The following is a 22485-nucleotide window of genomic DNA, read 5'->3' on the forward strand; positions in this document are numbered from 1 at the left end:
ATGGTGACAAATAAAAACTCTGGAAACCTGCTTCTAAAAAAAAGACATAAAAATATTTACAAATCTGACATCATGTATGCGCCTGGAGATGAACTGTCATGTTTTAGTGCACTAGATACTGGTTCCTTTCTGTGGCACAAAAGACTAGGGTATGTTAGCTTCTCTATGATGAACAAGCTAATTTCCAAAGACCTAGTCCTTGGGTTGCCCAAGTCAAAATTCAAAGGAAGATAACGTATGTGATGCATGTGTTAAAGGTAAGCAGGTCAGATCCACATTCAAATCAAAAAAGGGTGGTAAGTACCTCTCGACCTTTGGAACTACTTAACATGGACTTATGTAAAATAATAAGGGTTCAGAGTAGAGGAAGACAGAGGTATATGCTTATAATTGTTGATGATTATTCTAGATTTACATGGACTATATTTATTGCGACCAAAGATGAAACCTTTAATATGTTTATAACTTTTGTGAATAAACTACAAAGAAAGATGAAAATTCCAAGTGAAAGGGATTTGTGTGTTAAGTAACTTTCAATCAAAATTTCAACGGCAAGACTTTGTGTAAGAACTTGAAAATTCAAAGAAAAGCGTGTATGCTCAAAAATATTTGTATTATTCTTGAAACCAAGTATTAGACATGACAACTTCTCATAGTACCTTCCTTCTACATTTGATACTTCTTTTTTCAGTTTCATTAAGAATCACATCATCAGCAAGAACTTAAGTTGAAGCTCTTGTCAAATGGAAGATTAACTTATCTTCTACTACTTCTTTCTTGGATTCATGGTCCATTTCTAATCTCGGAAACTTCTGCAATTGGACATCTACTGTCTGCAATCTTGTCAGAATAATTTCCGAGATTAATCTTTCTGGTGCAGGCCTATCAGGCTCTCTTGATCAGCTTGACTTCACTTTGTTTCCGACTCTCATGAGTTTTAATCTCAATAGCAACAACTTCAGTGGATCGATGCCATCGAATATTGGCAATAATTTCTTGGTGGATGTCATACCAAAAGAAATTGGAAAGTTAACACAACTTGAACATCTCAGTTTTTATAACAACAATATCGTTGGTGTTACATGCTACATTATAAATAGATGCATGATCATGCCAATAATTGAGAAGACCCCCTATGAGTTACTTAAAGGCAGAAAATCAAATGTAACCCACCTAAGAGCTTTTGGAAGTAAGTGTTTTGTATACAACAATGGAGAAGAGGCTCTAGAAAAGTTTGATGCTAAAAGTGATTAGGGTGTCTTTCTGGATTACTCATCACAAAGTAAAGCCTATAAAGAGTATAATAAAAGAACAAAATGTGTTGAAGAAAGTATTCAGGTAATCATTGATGAATCTAACATTTTGGCTGAGAAAGATACATAGGTTGTTGATGATGGTGAGTTTGGACCAGCTGAGAATCATGAGGAGAAAATAAACCATGAAGTTCCAAAAGCTGTTGCAGAATAAGAACAAGAACCAGCTACTTCAAAAACGGCTCAGGGGGTATCACAGACAGGGGGAACAACCCAAGAAAATCAAGATGAAAATACAGCACTTGCACCCCCTACTGAACATAAAGGAAACTGAGATTCAAAGATCTCATGCCAAGGGATAGATTCATCAAAGCTCCCATCCTTTGACAAATGTGCTTACTTCAGTTGACACCGGAATGGTGACAAGATCAATATTCAGGAACATGATTGGCTTCTCAGCTTACATATCCATGGTGGAGACTAAGAACATCAAAGAAGCTCTTGGAGATGCAAACTGGATAGTGGCCATGCAGGAAGAATTAAACATGTTTGAAAGAAATAAAGTTCGGCACCTGGTTCCCAGCCAGAATAGTTATTGGAATCGGGTGGGTGTTCAAGTACAAGTTGGATGATCAAAGAAATATTACCAGAAATAAAGCTAGACTGGTTGTACAAGGTTATAATCAATAAGAAGGAATCGACTACGATGAAATGTTTGCTCCTATGGCCGGGATGGAGGTAATTCGAATGCTCATTGTTTTTGCTTCATACAAGGGTTTCGAGCTATATCAAATGGATGTAAAGAGTACATTTCTAAATGGTTACTTGAAGGAAGAAGTGTTTGTCTGACAACCCCCGGGATTTGAAAGTCATGAGTTTCCAGATTATGTTTACAAGTTGGATAAGGCACTGTATGGGTTAAAGCATACTCCAACGACATGGTATGAAAGACTGTCAAACTTTCTCCTAGAGAATGAGTTCTCACGAGGCAAAATTGATAACATATTATTCCTGTTAAATAGTTGCAAGAACCTGTTGATAGTGAAAATATATGTTGATGACATCATCTTTGAAGCCACAAGTGAATCTCTTTGCAATAGATTTATTGAACTCATGAGACGTGAATTTGAAATGAGCATGATGGGAGAATTAAATTTTTTCTTGGACTCCAAGTCAAGCAGGCAAAAAAAGAAACTATGATACACCAACAAAAGTACATCAAGGAGCTACTCAAAAGATTCGATATGGACAATGCTAAAATGATTGATACTCGTATTGCCACCGCAAGCAGCCTGGATATGGATGAATCTGGTACACCTGTTGATGAAACGAAGTACAGAGGTATGATTGGTTCCTTGCTCTACTTGACTGCAAGTAGACCTGACATTGTGTATAGTGTATGGTTATGTGCAAGATTCCAGTCTAGTGCAAAAGAATCACATTTGAAGGCCTTTAAAATAATGTTGAGGTACCTCAAGGGTACTCAAGACCTGGTTCTTTGGTATCCAATAGAAGACTCCTTTGAATTGATTGGACATACAGATGCTGACTATGATGGATACTTGGTGGACAGGAAGAGCACATCAAGAATGATACATTTTCTTAGATCATGACTAATCTCATGGGCATCTAAGAAGAAGCAAATTTGTGACTTTATCAACTGCTGAGGCTGAGTATGTAGTTGTTGCATCATGTTGTGCTCAATTGTTATTGATCAAGCAATAACTGAAAGATTATGGAGTGATTATTGAAAAGGTCCCCATATTTTGTGACAATACAAGTGCAATGAATATAGCCAAGAACTGGGTCCACCACAAGAAAACCAAATATATTGATGTGAGGCACCACTTCTTGAGAGACAATATTGAAAAGGGGCATATAACTATAGAGTTTTGCAAGACAGAAGATCAAATTGCTGACATACTCACCAAAGCTTTGAGCAAAGATCACTTTGAAAGGAACCGCTTGGAGCTTGGTTTAATCAAAATTGATTAACACACCCTTGACTTCCCTTAGTGATTGGCTATGTTTGAATAATATGTTCAGTGAGTAAATGTGTTGAATAATGTTTAACTCGGTCTTATACTGTAACAGGTATGCACGCATGACATGAACTCTAGGGCATGGATGAGTAATCTTATGACAAAGGTCTGGACTAGAAAGGTTTTCACAACCAACAATGAGGAAATAAGTCAAAAAACCTGGTTGTTTGACATCCAGGTATGTACCCCCTTTCCAACTGATTGTTGTACTTAATCGTTAAACTGTCGCATCATTAAACCAGTTTCCCTCCCATTTTGTTAACTCTGTAAATCAGTCTCTGTAATTCTAGAAAATCAATAGTGGATCAGGTTCCAAAACCGTCAAGTCATAGGGTAATCGTGATTAGATCTAGTCCGCGTGCAATCATGACCAGTTTCCTAAACTACCTGCACACGTCTCTGCCGCCCAATTAATTCACTTTCTACCACATTCAAAATTTAAAAATATGATGGTTACCCATTCTCTCCCAATAAGAGCCGGATTAGTATCAATCAAGATAAAAAAAATTAGAGCCAACAAAGTATCAAATTGCTCCCTATAAATCCCTCTCCTCTTTTCATTCCCCTCATTCTGATCAAATTCGTAAAAGCTAACTCCAATTTCTAAACAAATCTAAAAACCCTAGCCTTGTCTTCCTGCAAAATCATAAAACTTCATTAACATGGCAAACTCACCAAGCAAGATTCTTTCTAAAATTACCATAGAAAGTTCAAACCCTAACCCCGCTACACCTATTTCCACAGACACCCAAGCCCAATCTAGTCAAGAACCGCCTTCTCTACCAAAAGCCCCAAAATCCTTCATCGGGTTAGTTGACTACTCTGACAGAGAATAAAGTGAAGGGTCTAATAGTGAGAAATGAGTTGTAGAGGAGCCACAAGTTGAGGGAAAAGCAAAAAATTGATCTTGTGGAAGAGGTTTGTGATGAACATGCAGAAGTATCTACTGTTAGAATACAGTATGAAACAGTGGTGGATAGTGGGTTGAGCATAGAAAAAGAGAATAAAAATATTATTGATGACATAAGCAAGAAGACACCAGAGGAAGTTGTAGGAGAATATGGGGAGAGTGTAGGTGCTAGAGTAGAAGTACCTGAAGTCCCTGGATAACAACCAGGTTCTTCTACTGGTGAGGAAGAACTTGTAGTAGTAAGAGAAGTTGTTACTAAGCAAGAGACAAGTCAAGTTCAAGAAAGGGTTCTTTGAACGATGACCCTGAGAAATCTGAGTCTCTTGATTGGACTGATACTGACAAAGAAGAGGAAAAGGAAGGAGAAGCAAAAGTTGGAAAAGAATATAATGATGATGAGGCCTTGATGAATCTCATTGCCATTTTTCAAGCTGAAGGAGAAGAGGAAAGCTGTGAAAAAAAATATGTTCCTAAGAGGGTGAAGGTTGTTGCAAAGAAACCAGTCTGGCCTTCTGGGTCTGTAATTTAGGGGGAAGAATACTTGTAACCAGTGGAAGAAGAAGAAGAAGAAGAAGAAGAAGAAGAAGAGGAGGAGTAAGTCTCTCTTCAAAGAAAGGGGATGAAGAAGGCTGAATTATCTACAGCCACTCCCAAAGAAAAATCTGCCAAGAAAATAAAAGTTGCAATCTTTGACGCTGAAGTGAAAGGAACCAGTTTCAAATGAAGGAAAAAAACTCAGAGAAGAATTGCCATTGTAGGGAGAGAGGAGTGCTTTGTTGGGTTGATTATGTTGAAGAGAAGAGTGATTGGTCCCCCCTTATTGTGACTATGTTTGGAATGAAGGAACTGCTGGAGAAATTAGAGGTCTAGGGTTGCACTCATTTGTTCCTATGCCCAATACCTATCATGTATGGTGAAGCAATGTTTTATTTTTACATGAATTTTAAAGTATTGTAGAATGACCAAGTGAGTACTGAAGTTATGGGAGTGAACCTATTTCTTGATGCAAAGATATTGTGTGAGATTCTTAATGTGCTAGCTAAGGGTTTTGACACTTATGTGAAGCGTGAGTGGCCTGAGTTGGGGGAAAAGGAGGATGCCATGTACTTGACCAACAAGTACACTTAGAAGAGGGAGAAATTAACTGCTAGGAAAGTAGAAAAGGGGGAGATGGAGCCATCACAAACTACTCTTTGAGTTTGTGAACAAGTGTTTACTTCCTCGTTCTGAAAGGAGACACGAGGCAACCTATTTGGATTTGGCTGTTATGGAGGTTCTTGATCAAAATAGGCCAATAAACCTCCCATCTCTAATGTTGAAGAACATGGCAAGGGTTGTTGATCAGGAATGGGGTACCCATGCTTTGCCATATGAGTTTTTGTTGACCAGGGTGTTTGAACATTTTAAGGTGCCCCTCAGAGGTCCTAAAAAGGGTACAAAGAAAGACATGTTTGATGAGAAGACTATGAGGGAATGTGATTGTGTTACCCGACAACCTGGAACCAAAAACAAAAGCATAGTTACTAACCTACTTGAGTAATTGGTTGTTGCCAATGAGGAAAAGAAGAAGCTAAAGGAAGAGATTGCCTCACTGAAGGAGGAAAATAGGAGGTTGAGAGAGGAGAAGTAGAAAGAACAAGAAGCCTCTTATGTAAGAATTGACAGGCTTCTAGGGTTAATCCAAGGAGAACTTTCTTCTACCAAAGAACATGGTCCTCAGTCCTCTTAGGTTCCCAGTTTACTTGTTGCACATCCTTTGTCCTACACCCCCTCTATGACTAGTGTCTGAATTATTATTTTTTTGGTTTGATGTTGTTCGCAGATTGATGGGTTTGTTCAACCGTCTTTTGGTTTGGGCTAAATGTGGTACATAGTTTAAACAAATGACAATCTATAAAATTTCCTGCTTTTGGCTAATTCTAAGTGTCTGGATGGAATGTTTTTGATTGCTCATGTACGCTCTTGATGATATGTACATGTTAGTGTAGCCCCAACGGACATAAGTTTTACATTACTGCATTCTCTCATTGACCTTACTGGTATGTTATTTTTTCAATGATTCCAAAAGGGGGAAGTGAGGTGTGTGTATGCTTATAAACCAGGTCTTTGTGCTGATAATAGAAGATATTCTTGAGTTATTTGTTTCCAAGTTTAAAATGAATTATGCCTAGCCATCTACGGGGTTGCGATGAATGGAAGGCGAGTCCCTTACACTTGTGCAAACATGGACAAACTAAAGAAGCATGTTGCAAATAAAACTGGTTCTTGTGTTGAAGGCTAATGAAAGTGGAGCAAGTTGCTTGACTGATTCGCATATGGGTTTGTCATCATCAAAAAAGGAAAATTTGTTGAGATAAGAACATATTGTATTTTCATGATTAACAAACTGCGATAAGAACTAGCTTTTCAGGGTCTAGTCTAGCATGTTGCACTACTGTTGTGAAGATGTGACAAGATGAGTATATTGAACGTCAAATGAATCAGGTTTACAGCAGGCTAGCTGAAGGCAGCAAGTCAGACACGGAAGACTAGCATTCCCATGCGAGTAGGGATTTCTAGGAGAACATGTCCATGTCCAAAAAGTAATATGCGTTTGGGAGGACGTTGTGCAATAAAAGGAGTATGCATATTTGGAAAATACTCGTGGGGAGCAAGACGGATGCAAGTTGGAGTCAAACAGGGAAACTAAGCCTAAACGGGAGATGATTTTCTTAACCGAAATATTTTAGGTTTTGGAGCATTAATTGAAGGAGAATTTTGGCCAACCTTGCACCTATAAAGAAGATTATTTTCCACAATTCAAAACTACTACTATTGAGAGAAATCGTGAGAATACTTCTGAAAATAACAAGCAAAGCAATAAGGTACTTCTGAAGATCCAACTCAATCAGTTGTAGAACAGGTTCTTGAGGATGAAGCTGCTCGAGTTCTTCAGTTGTTAGGTTGAGTCTTTTGTTCTAATTTGTAACCTATCTGCTTTCATAGAAGTGTTGTAGTAGGTTATTAATGAGATTTTGTTTTTAGTTAGCTTTCTAGGCTAGAGTTAGTCTGGAAAGGGGTTGCTACAATTGGGTTGATTGTAGAGGTTAGGATACTAGAGTTAGTCCCCTTGGTTATTGAGTTGTAACCTAAAAACTGCTCTTTGAAGTCAGTGGAGATTTGAAGAAAATCCTATTGGGTCGGTCGTGGTTTTTTACTCCCTTGAGCAAGGAAGTTTTCCCCGTAAAAATCTCTGTGTTGATTACTTTTCTGCAATTATTCTTGTTTGAGTGTGTTGAACTAGTTCAAAGAACCAGGTTCTTTGAAAACGCGAAAATCAGGCAAGACACAATTCAACCCCCCTTCTTGTATCTAAGTGTAGTCTAAAGTAACAATTGGTATCATAGCAGATTCTTTTATAAGAGGCTAACACCTTGAAAGGATCTACATTGGCTGCACCACCAGATGCTTAAGAAGAACAATCAGCCGTTAGGTCACCACTGTTCAAAAAGAAATACTATGGACAGTGGAAGGAAAGGATGTGTGATTTCTTGGAAGGAAAAATATCTTAGTTTTATTGTATCTATTAATATCTTAGTTTTCATACTTTATGTTATAACAACTTATTGATTTGGCTAGTTAAGTTATAAGTGTTTGACTCACTATCTTATGTTATCCAAATTTCAGATGTCAAGGATAAGAAGACGTTGGCGTAATGGATTTGGATATTCCTATGATCCCTTTTAATCTTTATTTTATAACGCACATCTCATCTGCGTTTACATTTGTGTTAGCAAAGTTTGTAATATACTTGCTTTATTAGAGAGCATATAATAATAATTATTATTATTATTATGTCTTAATCCTGAATAAGTTGGAATCAGTTATATAAATCTTCATAAATTATATTGCTTCATTTAAACTCATTTCACTCTGATAAAGACTGTCAAATAAGTATTTATTTTATATGGACAATTTGAAGTTTGAAAACAAGCTAGTTTGAGGACTGAGGAGTATTAATTTCAAGTGAAATAATGGCTTGGATTTGGTTTTGGATACAGTGGTTTGAGGAATCTATTTTGTGTTTATTGTTTTGTTTTGTTAAAAAAAATAATAGTTTAGATGTGTTTGGACAATAAAAGAGCAAAAACAAAAAGATATACCTTCTTAGACAAATAGAACCAAATTTGACATTCCCTCCCAAGACGTGTGCATTGACTTGAGAATAACAACATAGTCTAAACTTTTGAATTGATTACTAATTTGGTAAGAACGCAGTTGTAGTTGCTTGACTTTTCCCTCTATAGTGAAAGGGATTTGTGCGTTAATTAGCTTTCAATCAAAATTTCAACGGCAAGACTCTGTGTAAGGACTTGAAAATTCAAAGAAAAGCGTGTATGCTCAAAAATGTTTGTATTATTCTTGAAACTAAGTATTAGACATGACAACTTCTCATATTACCTTCCTTCTACATTTGATACTTCTTTTTTCAGTTTCATTAAGAATCACATCATCAACAAGAACTGAAGCTGAAGGTCTTGTCAAATGGAAGATTAACTTATCTTCTACTACTTCTTTCTTGGATTCATGGTCCATTTCCAATCTCGGAACTTCTGCAATTGGACATCTATTGTCTGCAATCCTGGTGGAGCAATTTCCGAGATTAATCTTTCTGGTGCAGGCCTCTCAGGCTCTCTTGATCAGCTTGACTTCACTTTGTTTCCGAGTCTCATGAGTTTTAATCTCAATAGCAACAACTTCAGTGGATCGACACCATCGAATATTGGCAATGCCTCTATGCTCACTTTCTTGGACCTGAGCAACAATTTCTTGGTTGGTGTCATACCAAAAGAGATTGGAAAGTTAACACAACTTGAACATCTCAGTTTTTATAACAACAATATCGTTGGTGTTATTCCCTATCAAATTAGCAATCTTCAGAAGGTATGGCACTTGGATCTTGGATAAAATTACTTAGAAAATCCTGATTGGTCTAAAATGCAGAATATGCCTCTGTTGACGTATCTGAGCTTTGGTTACAATGAACTAAGATTAGAATTCCCTGAATTTGCACTCGTTTCCATAATCTGACTAATCTCAATTTATCACTAAACCATTTGAACGGTTCAATCCCAGAAACAGTATTCACCAACTTGGACAAGCTTGAGTACCTCAATCTCTCATATAATTCTTTTCAAGGTTCATTGTCACCAAATTTTTCCAAGTTGTCCAAGTTAAAAGAACTTCAGCTTGGCACCAACATGTTTTCTGGATTAATTCCTGATGAAATTGGTTCGATCACCAGTCTTGAAGTTTTTGTACTTTTCAACAATTCATTTCAAGGAAAGATTCCATCTGAAATTAGTCAGTTGAAAAGCCTCAAATTTCTTTACCTCTTTCATAACAATTTCACTGGTTCCATTCCCTATCTGATTGGAAACTTGCAAAACTTGTTGCAGCTAGATGTCTTTGACAACCAGCTTTCAGGCACAATACCTCCAACCATTGGAAACCTGACCAATCTAACAATGTTGCATCTTTTCCAGAACAATCTCAGTGGAATCATTCCTCCTGAGATTGGCAACTTGACATCTCTTCAAACCCTCGACATCAACAACAACAGCCTTAGTGGTGAGCTGCCGGACAGCATTTCTGACCTCAGTAGTCTGATGCTTTTTTTTGTATATAACAATAATATCTCAGGCAGTGTCCCAAAGGACTTTGGAAAGAACAGTCCTCAATTGTCCACTGTCAGCTTTTCAAATAACAGCTTCACTGGTGAACTACCTCCTGGATTATGTAGCCATTTTGCTCTTGAGGATTTGACAATAAATGAGAACAAATTCAGTGGGAAATTACCAGATTGCCTGAAGAATTGCAGAGAGTTAAAAAGAATTAGGCTTGACGGCAACAAATTATAGGGTAATCTTGCAGAGGCATTTGGAGTGCACCCGAATCTTCTTATCCTTTCTCTTAGTGACAACCACTTTTCAGGTGAACTTTCACCTGACTGGTGGAAATGTGAAAATCTCACAGTACTAAGAATGGATGGAAACAAAATTACAAGTGTCATCCCTTTGTCTATTTGCAATTTGACATCACTGCAAACTCTAGTTTTAGCAAGAAACAATTTGAGGGGAGCAATTCCGCAATGTTTGGGTAATATCAGCGGCCTCCACATTTTGTATATGCACCACAACAATCTTTTTGGGACTCTTCCAACAACTTTTAGCATTGGAAGTTTACTCAAAAGCTTCAACTTGCGTGGCAATGAACTAGAGGGGAGAATTCCCCGATCTTTGGCTAATTGCAAACAGTTGCAAGTTCTTGATTTAGGAGATAATTACCTCACTGACACATTCCCGATGTGGTTGGGAACTCTTCCAAACCTGAAAGTTTTAAGCTTGAGATCAAATAAATTGCATGGGGCAATTAGAACTTCAAGGATTGAAAACTTTTCTGAGCTTCGAATCATAGATCTCTCTCACAATGCCTTCACGGAAAACTTACCAACGAGTCTGTTTCAGCAATTGAAAGCAATGAGGACAATTGATCAAACATTGAAGGAACCAAGATATCTTGGAGATAGGTATTACCAAGATTCTGTAACAATTGTAACCAAGGGACGAAAGCTTGAACTTGTTAGAATTTTGACAGTTTACACTGCTATTGATCTTTCAAGCAACAGATTTGAAGGACATACTCCAAGTATTATGGGAGATCTCGTTGCACTTCGCGTGTTAAATTTATCTCATAATGGAATGCAAGATCATATACCACCATCACTTGAAAATTTATCTGTGGTCGAATCATTGGACCTCTCATTTAACAAGCTTTTAGGAGAGATATCACAACAACTTGCTTCTCTTACGTCTCTTGCATTCTTAAATCTCTCCCACAATCATCTCATAGGATGCATTCCTCAAGGAAATCAACTTGATACCTTTGAGAAAAACTCATATGAAGGTAATAATGGGTTACATGGATTCCCACTTTCGTAAGGTTGTGGCAAAGATCGGGTGTCAGAGATAAATTATACTTTATCTGTGTTAGATGATCAAGAAAGCAATTATGAATTTCTCATTGAATTTTTTAAAGCTGCTCTTATGGATTATGGAAGTGGACTATGTATCGGATTATCCATAGTATATTTCATGATTTCAACTGGAAATATGAAATGGCTTGTAAGAATCATTGAAGAGCTGGAACACAAAATTATTATGCGAAAGGGGAAACAAGCACCGAGGAAGATTTGATTTCAGAACTTCAGGTATTCAAGTTAAGCTTTACGCCGAGTTTTTAGCTCATTTTAACTATTATAATATCTTAGTTTTCATACTTTTTCTTATAACAACTTATCAATCCTCTACTAATTAAGCAAACTCTTTCTTTCCAATAATTTTAATCAGTCGAAGATTTTGAAAAGGATTAGCTTTAATTGATGCTTTAAGCTAGTAAAAACTTAACTATAACATACGACGGAGGGGGGATCATGTAAACAAAATTTGAAATCTATACCACATTTAGTTGTCACAGTAGAGGGGCTTATAAGTAATTTACAAGTGTTTGACTCAGTCTTTTATTTTATCCAACTTTCAGATGTCAAGGATAAGAAGAGGTTGAAGTAATGGATTTGGCTATTCCTGCGTTCACTTCTATTCTTTATTTTGTAAAAAACATGCATCTCATCTGCGTTTCCATTTGTGTTCTTCTCTTTGCCAGCTTGGGCAAAGCTTGTAATATTACTTGCTTTATTATCTTTTACATATTTTCAATTTTGAATGTCTCTCTACATAATCTTAAAGGGAAGACAATAGCTCCAAACTATTTAACATCAAAGAACTTTGAAGATCAGGGACTTCTATACCGAGGGAAAGAATTTTGAGATTCTTATTGATTGAGAATAACAACATTTTCTATGAGAGCATATTTCACTAGTCAAATTTGAGAGAACTTTATCAGGCAATTATCAACTTACAGGTTATTTTCCAAAGACCAAATGGAATAGCAGTGCATCTCTCGTGAATTTTTCTGGTAATTTGCCTGAATCTCTTGGCTATATAATTTCACTGCATCATTATTCTCTTAGTGATTTGCAATCTCTTGGGGCATTTGAGAAATGGAGCCTGTACATTTGGGATGGCCATGAGTTGTCAAAGAGAGTAGGTGCAGTTAATCGACCTTCAAGAATTAGCATTTTAGTCATGTTGGCAAAAAAAATCTTTTTCTTTTGTCTTAAGCACGTTGGAGTAATTTTGGTGTATAAATATCAAACTTGAGAGGGGATGTCGCACAAAAATTAAAGCACCTATTCGCTATTTGTTAAGAGGTTTCACTCTTATTTGAGAGTAAATTTTAGCGATGACATCTGAGGATTCTACTGAATCATGACCCTCCTTTGAGGGGGAAATTTGGTGAATTTGTAATAGATTTGTATTTGGATGCCTTCTGCAAATTCACCACTATGATAGGGGACGATCACTTTACTTACAAGAACAGTGGAATAAATCAACCAAAATGGATAATGAACTCCACAACTTTACCGAAAGGACAAGTACAGTGATTGTTATTCACAAAATGCGCTTTCTGCACAAGTTGGTGAAAAGCAGCAGAATTGAAATGACTTTAATGTTTCTTCTTCCCTGAGAGCGTTTTGACAGAGTTCGTGAATCAGCCAGCAGCTACTGGCAGAAATCCTTCACGGTTAACTATCTAAATACATTCTGCATTCTGGCAAGGCATATATATTTGAATAAATTATTTGATGTTTCAAACAGACTGTGTCCACCGCGCTTCACCCACCCTCTCTTTTCTAGCACTAACAAAAAAGAAATACGAAAGAAAAGCAGGATACTGGTTACATATCCAAGCATTGACACTGCTCATCCAAAATGTTATACAATACCTTTAACAGGCTAAACTTCCAATTATTCCCGCAAGGAAGTTTCCATCACAAGTTCTTGAAAGCTGATTCATAAGTCGGTTTCTGTGGTGTCAACTTTGCCAACAGTGCTTTATTGTGGCAATGCTCAGTATCAACGAAATAGAAGTTTCCATCGGCTTTGAATGTCACGAAGGGTCTGTTTGTCTGAGATGGCTTGATATCTGCAAACTTAATGGTCTTGGGAATAAAAGTTGCCAACCAAGACATCATCTCCACTTCAAAGGTATCTGAACCTGGCTTCCACTTGAGTTTGTGAATGTAAGGGCTTACAAACCAGTGAAGGGCAGCAGTAGTAGTTGCACTTATAAATATAACAGAAGATGCAACAGCACCCTTCAGTATCACGTTCATGTCAGGAGATGTCATGAAAGTAATGACAGGACCTAAAGATACAGAGAGGCAACAGGTTGAAAGGGAAAGAAGCTTCACTTTCTTAATAGTGCTTGAGATGGGACCATAGTAGACAATACCAGAGTCCTTTTCATCATTCCCGTCTTCTACCCCTTTACGAGGACCAATACTGATCTTGCTGTCTCCTTGTGATGCAGAGGATTGAGCTAGCCATCTTTTATGGACCGCAGCTAGCTGTGTCACATAACTAGTTTCAGTTCTAGCACCATAGACCTGTGACCAGATTCCAGGTCTGCCCAAACGACTAGCTGAAAAGGTCATGTGTGCCAGGAAGCAGCAGATTTAGTATAATCATCAGGAATTAGCCACTTAAAAGATGCAATTAGGCTAGTTAAGAAAGACTTAGCAACAGGAAAAAAGAGTAATTAAAATTAAAGGTGAAAAGGGGGTTCTTTCTAAACATGTTCCAAAATGTTGTCAATCTCCAAAAAAAGGCAAAATAGCCTAAATGGCACTTATACTTGTGCCACTTTGTCATGCCGGTCCCCAAACTTATCATTTTGCCAATTGAACACTTACACTCGTTCAAAACTAATTTTCTAAATCCCTCTGACCATTGACCGAGCTTATGTGGCATTGACATAGCTGAGGTGGACAAATTATGTGTAACACACGCGTGTAAAGAGAGTGATACTAGTGATTTTGATTAAAAATGAATTAAACTAAAAAAAAAAGTAAAGTTAATAAGTTAATCGAAATTACCACCCTCCCCCTCCCAATTTTCTTCTCTTTCTAAGTTTCTCCCACCTTTCTTCTCGCCCCCAATCCCTCTTTCCTCCTCCCTCTTTTCCCCTCCACACTACTGTAAACAATGAATAGCCTTCAAAATCACAAAATCAGGCAGAAATATACTATTTTTCTCTATTTCTTTAACAAAAGAATCTTTTACATTTCTTATTTCTTTTTTTGTTTAATCAAAACCCAACTGATTAGGGTTCCGGTGAGTTTCGTTCCTCTTACGACGCTGCTCCAGTGTCCTAGTTGTGGTAGTAGCGTCACTGATTCCGACGACTCTTTAGGTTGACGAACGGATCTGTTTTGGTTATTGTTGTTGTGTTTCGCTATTTGGATCTTTATTCGGATTTTGGAGAGGCGATTCAAAGGCTTGTTTGTTGAGAATTTTCGAAATTCCATTGCTGGTCTTGCGAAGAACGAATCTAGTGGTTTGAAACCTTAAGTTGTTGCTTACCTAGTACTACTAAAACTCAACAGGGTATTGAAATTTAGACTTGAAAATGCGATAAACATTTGTGTTGGGGATCAAAACCCGAGGGGCAAGCAGAGACGCCATTAAAGCTCGCTTGAAGCTTCTGGGTATATTCAGATTTAGAATTATTTTTTGGTAACCTTCTGTCATAAGCGTTTATTATACACGATTTAAACGAGTGTAAGTGTTCAATTGGCAAAATGATAAGTTTGGGGACCGGCATGACAAAGTGACACAAGTATAAGTGTCATTTAGGCTATTCTGCCCCAAAAAAATGGTTCCTTTTGTTCTAAAAGGATGCTTCACATACGAGCTCATTTGCAGCAGATTAACACCATACACTTCTCTTATTATTTTAAAGTAATGCATAGAACACACAGAAAAATTCCGTCGTCTAAAACACATATTCCATAGAATATATGGGAGGGAATAAAATCTAATTATGAGTTCATCAATATGGTATGGTATGGCTGGTTTGCACCATTCTTTCCATAGAAACAGTTTTAGCCTACATAAAATGTTCAGAATGGATAGCCTTCAAAATCACAAAATCAGGCAGAAATATACTATTTTTCTCTATTTCTTTAACAAAAGCATCTTTTACATTTCTTATTTCTTTTTTTGTTTAATCAAAACCCAACTGATTATAGTTCCGGTGAATTTCGTTCCTCTTACGACGCTGCTCCAGTGTCCTAGTTGTGGTAGTAGCGTCACTGATTCCGACGACTCTTTAGGTTGACGAACGGATCTGTTTTGGTTATTGTTGTTGTGTTTCGCTATTTGGATTTTTATTCGGATTTTGGAGAGGCGATTCAAAGGCTTGTTTGTTAAGAATTTTCGAAATTCCATTGCTGGTCTTGCGAAGAACGAATCTAGTGGTTTGAAACCTCAAGTTGTTGCTTACCTAGTACTACTAAAACTCAACTGGGTATTGAAATTTAGACTTGAAAATGCGATAAACATTTGTGTTGAGGATCAAAACCCGAGGGACAAGCAGAGACGCCATTAAAGCTCGCTTGAAGCTTCTGGGTATATTCAGATTTAGAATTATTTTTTGGTAACCTCCTGTCATAAGCATTTATTATACACGATTTGAACGAGTGTAAGTGTTCAATTGGCAAAATGATAAGTTTGGGGACCGGCATGACAAAGTGACACAAGTATAAGTGTCATTTAGGCTATTCTGCCCCAAAAAAATGATTCCTTTTGTTCTAAAAGGATGCTTCACATACGAGTTCATTTGCAGCAAATTAACACCATACACTTCTCTTAGTATTTTAAAGTAATGCCTAGAACACACAGAAAAATTCCGCCGTCTAAAACACATATGCCATAGAATATATGGGAGAGAATAAAATCTAAGTATGAGTTCATCAATATGGTATGGCTGGTTTGCACCATTCTTTCCATAGAAACAGTTTTAGCCTACATAAAATGTTCAGATGTTACTTCTAGTGTGGTTGATCTGATCTTGGTTAAAAATGGATAATTCCACGATATAGAAGGTTGAAAATAGCAAATAAGGCATTAAAGACGCTGCCAGGCATTATTTACGTGATTTCGTCATAAGGAAAAGTCAGAAACTAAGTTCAAGCTGTCAAAACCCTGACACCTGAGAATATCGTTTTTCTTTTCCGTCTCCTATATTTATTTATTTTGTGGGGGAGGGGGGGTTTATGTTCAATATAGCTGATAATGAAGACCAATATTTACCACTTCTGTCATCATTTACTATAAAAAGAAGCAAGAAAAAGAAAAAACACATTTCTATTCTGAGATTGCACCAGGTGACTGCCACTTTGATTGCACTTTGATTTTTATTTTATTTTTTTGGGGGGGAGGGGGGGGGGTATTATGCTGCGATATGATAGAAAGTTTACTGAGCAAGTGGTGACTCATGAAAGACTAAACAATGTTGGTTTTGATACTGATATTCATAACAGCCCTGAATATTAGTCATCTTATGCATAGCAAAAAGAAAAAACATCAGAGAATGAACACCGACAAGTATAGAATCATGTTGCCAAGTGCAAGTTCAAAATCAACCCCTCATCTTATGTGAGGAGTTGCCTGGGATGCCCAAGTCTCAGACTAAAGCTTTGGAGGCCTCTTCAAAGAAGCTTGGTATTTCCTTTGTTGGTAACTCTGGTTCTTGATGTATGGAGAGTGGAGACGCACAGGGGATTTCAATAACAGAAATAACAAGGAAAATCTCTTGATTGACAACTACGGCATGTATGAGGCGGTATATGTAAGATGAAATTTCACTCTGTGGAGGCGCTCTATCGTGCATAAGGTCACTGGTAATACACCTCCCACCCCCACCCCCAAAAATTCAAAAACTTCTACTGCTCTACCTATCAATTGTGTGCGTGCTCCCAGTGCTATGGTAATTGGTAAGAGGAACCCTCTAAGGCAACAGGATTCTTTTGCAACTTCTGAGTATATTAAGTTCTGTGTATTAAACCAGAGTGGTTTATGAAGCAATTACAGCTTTCTCCATGAATTTGAAAAAGATATGTGCAGTTTTACTTTTTAAAGCGAAAGCACAAAAAAGCAACACGCTTTTGACGGAATTAAAGTGAAAAGCAAAAGGTGAAAGGAAAATTACCTGAAATATATGAACCTAGTACTTAAAACATCAAATTGCATTTAACATTACTAATTTAAGCACACGGTATACGTCAATAACAATATTGATCCAACAACTCGAATTAAACATCATTAGATCTGATTTCTTTTTAAAAATTTTGGGTAACCGGGCAAGTGTCAATGGGACACACTTCGAAACCCGGTGGATTATAGGTCCGCCGCTCTACCCTTTTCCACTTAAACACCAGGTTTTTGTTTGAGGTGAGCTTTTGTCTGAGGCCCAATAATCTTGATTTCAACAAGCCATTGAAAGATAACTTCAACCGTTAAATTAATTTATACATTTTCAAGTTATCAACGGTGAAAAAGAATTCATTTGCAGCGTTTAGTTTCATATTTAATTGTTTTAACTACTATACCAAGAGAGTAGAAGTGAATAAAAGAGAAACTCAAATTCAGAAATGGAAGAGAAGAGACTCACACACTGAAAGAAGAAGAAAGAGACCGAATCTGAAGAAAAAGAAGAAATAAGTAAATCAGAAAGTAGACAAGAGAAAAAAATTAGTAGAAAAGAAGCACTACAAGATCGAAAAGAAGAAACGACATGGACAACAAAGAGGAAGTTGAAGCGTATATGAAGAACAGCCCTAGTACTCGAACAGTATACAGACCCTTTTTTCCTTCCTTTTTCTCCTTTTTCTTTTCATCTTTTAAAGTGGCATCGAAAGAACCACCGCTTCTCGTCGGGATCGCATCACTTCGCCTATGAAGGGAGAACCCTCACTTCACATAAATGTGTTGCTTTACACAAAGAAACAATGGCTTTTAATAACAGGGAAACAGCTTGTCAATTTTTTTGGAGGAAAATTTAATCACATTTAAAAACATCAAGTGATAAATGAACAAAGAAAAAGGCTGCATATCAAGTTTCCATAGAACAAAATACTTAAGTTATTTTGCAAACTCAGAATGAAAACAGCTACATTAGAATCGCATGTTATATGGAGTAAAACTGGGGTCTATGCTACACCCAAGACTTTGAACCCAGATGTTTCGCTGCCCTTTATTCAGAAAATGCTTCTTTTCTTTTCTTTTTCTTTTTTTTTTGGGGGGGGGGCCAATAAATGATGCCCATTTTTGTATGGAATCTAGGCTTCCTAGGTCTAGCTTACTCGTGAGTGCAAAGCCTTTTGAATCTATTAAAACTTGCTTCCAACAGGAAACAGAGTACTTTATGTTACCTGGGGAGGCCCTGGGTCAGAGCTTTGAACATCTTGACACAGTGAAGTATACGAACTTATACCATGGAGATAATTAATCTCCACGAAAGCCTACTGAGTTCCTATGACAGAACTCATAGGCATTGAGGCGCACACCTTAATACCTTAATGCCTATATTGAAACGTCGACTACGTGATGTGAAGCCTTAATGTGAGGCCCTTAACCTGCAGCACCGAGTTTCAGGTCTTAAGCAGGCTTTTAACAACATTGTCTATACCTATTACCTTACGTCATCTTCTCCATTCTTCTTAACCAACCACCATATCTAAATCCTTTAAGACTCCAGAGGACATCAAAAGTAGGCCAAAGATCATCTTTTTTGTTTACCAATCCACATTTCTAAGGAAAACAAAAGTCAATCCCAGAAAAATTCTTTCTCTGTTTATAACTCTTACTAGAATATCATCTATCTATCTATGACCTGACCAAAAAATCCCAGAAGAAGAACTATGGAACCTTTGCTGTCTTGCAGTTCTGAGTGGGCATTGCAAGACTTGCTCCGAGGCTTTAATAATATTTAACAGAGTAAGAGAATATTTACTCTTACTTAACAAACTTCTAACTAGTGATCGGACAGCAGGAGATTCGCTAAATAAAAAGCCACGAAACATAATGCTGAACTAGTCCAAGAGTCACAAGATCCATTGCAAGTCAAACTGGAGAAAGGTGCTCCTGACCCAGCAGAACCAAAAGCTAATTGGTCAAGAATAGAAGAAAACCAAGATGAAGAAAAAAAAAGAACAAAAGCCAGATAAACAGAAAAAAGATGAAAAGCCACACCCTCGGGAATATGCTATTGGATGGATTGATCCAGACACATCTCACTAAGAAAGTTTTAGCTATTCTCTACATCAGAACTCTACAAGTGAATCCCAGAACTTTGACTACTAGTCCTTAATTAATGTTATAGACCATTTCTATGGATTTGTCCAGAGGAGCTTGTTGAGGACTACTAGTGCAAATCATATGGTCCAAAGAGTACAGTATCTTTAAAGTAGTGCTTCCTACAGGCATGTGAAGAATTTCTCTTCTGCTTAGTACAATGAAAGCAGATGTTAATATATGTCGTAAGATAGTCATCCATTTACCCATAAAAGGAAGCTCTATGTATTGGGGAAGGCGAAAACCGAATAACACGCTCATCATTCCTTATTACATCCTCTCATGGCTTTCTATATCTTTCCTCTTCAAATACGTCTTATAACAAGTTATCCAGGAAATCTATATGAAGTCACGGCCCACGGGTATGATGTATGCTTGTCTCTTAATGAAAATCTTGTGTATAAGAAAGCGTCAATTTGTGCTTGCATTGCTCATTTATGACGATCCTCGTGATTAGTTTAATTACAGTATGCTTTGATACTGTAAAGGGACAAAAGATAGTATTAGGGTTTGTAGTTCTTCTGACAGATTTGATAAATACTTCAAATTTCACCTCAATTAACTATTTTTTCTTCTTTCACAAAATCATTTCACCTCAAAAAATTATATGTAGGAGTACCGGCATCGAATGTAGTTAAAAGCTCTGGAACAAACTGGATAAACCAACTAAATGAGTTTACATTCATAGATCACAAAATTGAGTGAACGGAGAAGTGCTACTTGAATCTATTTCATATCTAAGCGACCAACTAGGTCATCAGACAGAAAAATTAATGAAAGGGAAAAATAATACAGAAATGAAAGAGAAGGACGAAAATAACCTGAGTGCAGGTGCCTGGACTTGAGATGGGGAGCTTGAGACCGAACCAAATGAAGAAGTGCTCCTCTCGCCATTGTCTTTTACAGCTTTGGTTTTTGATTCACGACTACTGGGGATCTCAACCCCTTCTTATGAGGGTTTTGAGCTTTGGTTGCTAGGTCTTCTAGGGGTTTAACTTAACTAATGGAATAAAACTATTTAAACTGGAACATCAGGCATTTGGTCTAGTGGTATGATTCTCGCCTAGGGTGCGAGAGGTCCCGAGTTCAGTTCTCGGAATGCCCCTTTCTGCATTGTGTTTTTTAATCTTGTTTTGGATAGATTGGAAGAAAAAAATTAAAGTTTTTATTCTTCCAAATTTCAGTTTCTGAAAATAAAAATTGTATTATTTTTGTCATATACTCGTTTAGTTACTTTATGGTAAAGTTTCACAGTTTTGTTTTCCAAGCACTTATTTTTTATAGATGTCGTGATTTCCCAAACTTCTTCTCAAGTTTAGAAGTTGAAAAACAAAACATTTAAAATTTTATTTTTTAAAATTTTAATTTCTGAAAATAAAAAATGTATTATTTATCATATACTCCTTGTTTAGTTACTTTATAGTAGAGTTTCACAACTTTGTTTAGGTTTGTCGCTTCTTTCGGAGTTTTCTGTTTTTCTCTCTCTTTTTCTTTTTTTCCTTTTTTGGCTAATTGAAGTCTAAACTAAATGTTGAAAGAAATTAAAAATTCACTAAAACTATATTTCTTCTATTCTTCTCCTCATGACTATCAGCTAAAGGGCTTAACAGTTTGCTCTTTATTTGTTGGATTAAGCTTGTTACTTGAATTTTATCACGAACGTGAAGCCTAACTTTGATTACGAACGTGGAGGTAGCTCTGATCACCACAAGAGGGAAATGCTTCTTGATATAAGAAAGATTTACGGATCACCACTGCCACACCCCTTTTTTTCCTGGGACGAGGATGTTTTTTCAATTAAAGTGATATTATTCGAAATGAGATTATTTATTTAATTCAGAGTCGTCACTTGAAATATTTATGGTGTCACAAGTCACCGGTTTATTTTAAAATCCCAAATCGAGGAAATTAACTCTATTTTTGGTCCGCGAACACAGAAGACCATGTAAGGAATTTTGTTAACCCGAGAGAAGGTGTGAGGTACTCCCGAGTTCTGTGGTTTTAGTACTATCGCTCAACTTTTAATAATTGGCTTAATTATCTGATTTAATACATATTTGAAACATATTGTGCATTTTTTACTTTTAACCGCTTTTAGTTAAATATTTAGAGAGGCTGGAGGTTTGGAGATAGGCTCTTGAGTCTAAGGGTTTCAAGCTGAGCAGGACGAAGACAGAATACCTAGAGTATAAGTTAAGCACTGAGCTTGGGGAAGTGAGCGTGGATGTGAGGCTTGATTCGCAGGTCATCCCGAGTAGAGGCAGCTTCAAGTACCTTGGTTCGGCTATCCAGGGGGAGGGGAGATCGACGATGATGTCACACACCGTATTGGGGTAGGATAGATGAAGTGGAGGTTAGCATCTGGAGTTCTGTGTGACAAGAGAGTGCCACCAATACTCAAAGGTAAGTTCTATAAAGCAGTGGTTAGACCGGTCATGATGTATGGGGCTGAGTGTTGGCCCGTTAAGAACTCACATATCTAGAAGATAAAAGTAGCAGAAATGAGGATATTACGGTGGATGTGCGGGCACACTAGGATAGATAAGATTAGGAATGATGATATTCGGGAGAAGGTGCACGTGGCTCCCATTGATGACAAGATGCGGGAAGTGAGGCTTAGATGGTTCGGACATGTTCAGAGGAGAAGCCCAGATGCTCCGGTACGGAGGTGTGAACGGCTAGTTGTGGAGGGCACGAGAAGAGGTAGATGGTGGCCTAAGAAGCATTGGAGAGAGGTGATCAGGCAGGATATGGCGAGGCTCCAGATTTCCGACATGACACTTGATAGGAAGATGTGGAGGTCGAGTATTAGGGTTGTAGGTTAGGAAGTAGTTGAGTCGTGCCTTACTTCATACCATTGTGGGACTAGCCATGTAGGATTTTTATCTAAGATAGCTAGTGGCAATGTTGTGTCTCACTATTTCACTTTTCAGTGCAAGTCCTATTTACTAGCTATTGCTTTTGCTTTGCATCTTTCTTCTAGA

The 22485-nt window shown here is 37.3% G+C and overlaps 1 protein-coding gene, 1 non-coding gene and 1 pseudogene across 2 annotated transcripts; 2 read left to right on the top strand and 1 right to left on the bottom strand.

Moving 5' to 3' along the window:
- The first annotated feature begins 8543 nt into the window (after positions 1-8543).
- Positions 8544-11959, top strand: LOC104087670 (receptor-like protein 9DC3; annotated as a pseudogene).
- A 953-nt stretch (positions 11960-12912) lies between these two features.
- Positions 12913-20635, bottom strand: LOC104087669 (uncharacterized). Its single transcript, XM_009592208.4, has 2 exons — positions 20323-20635; positions 12913-13787 (listed from the first exon to the last, which is right to left on the bottom strand). The coding sequence occupies exons 1-2, from the start codon at positions 20393-20395 to the stop codon at positions 13135-13137; spliced, it is 726 nt and encodes a 241-aa protein (XP_009590503.1). The 5' UTR covers positions 20396-20635; the 3' UTR covers positions 12913-13134.
- Positions 20535-20606, top strand: TRNAP-AGG (transfer RNA proline (anticodon AGG)). The gene has a single exon. It is a non-coding gene; the product is annotated as a tRNA-Pro (tRNA).
- Positions 20636-22485: the final 1850 nt, after the last annotated feature.

Source organism: Nicotiana tomentosiformis, chromosome 5 (genome assembly GCF_000390325.3).
Source record: "Nicotiana tomentosiformis chromosome 5, ASM39032v3, whole genome shotgun sequence".
NCBI classification, from domain to species: Eukaryota; Viridiplantae; Streptophyta; class Magnoliopsida; order Solanales; family Solanaceae; genus Nicotiana; species Nicotiana tomentosiformis.

Bases quoted from the DNA above. Each gene is read 5' to 3' on its own strand.
- LOC104087669 (XM_009592208.4), bottom strand. From the start codon at position 20,395: ATGGCGAGAGGAGCACTTCTTCATTTGGTTCGGTCTCAAGCTCCCCAT. The intron at 13,788-20,322 runs GTTATTTTCGTC...TGACCTTTTCAG, and splicing joins GTCCAGGCACCTGCACTCAG to CTAGTCGTTTGGGCAGACCT.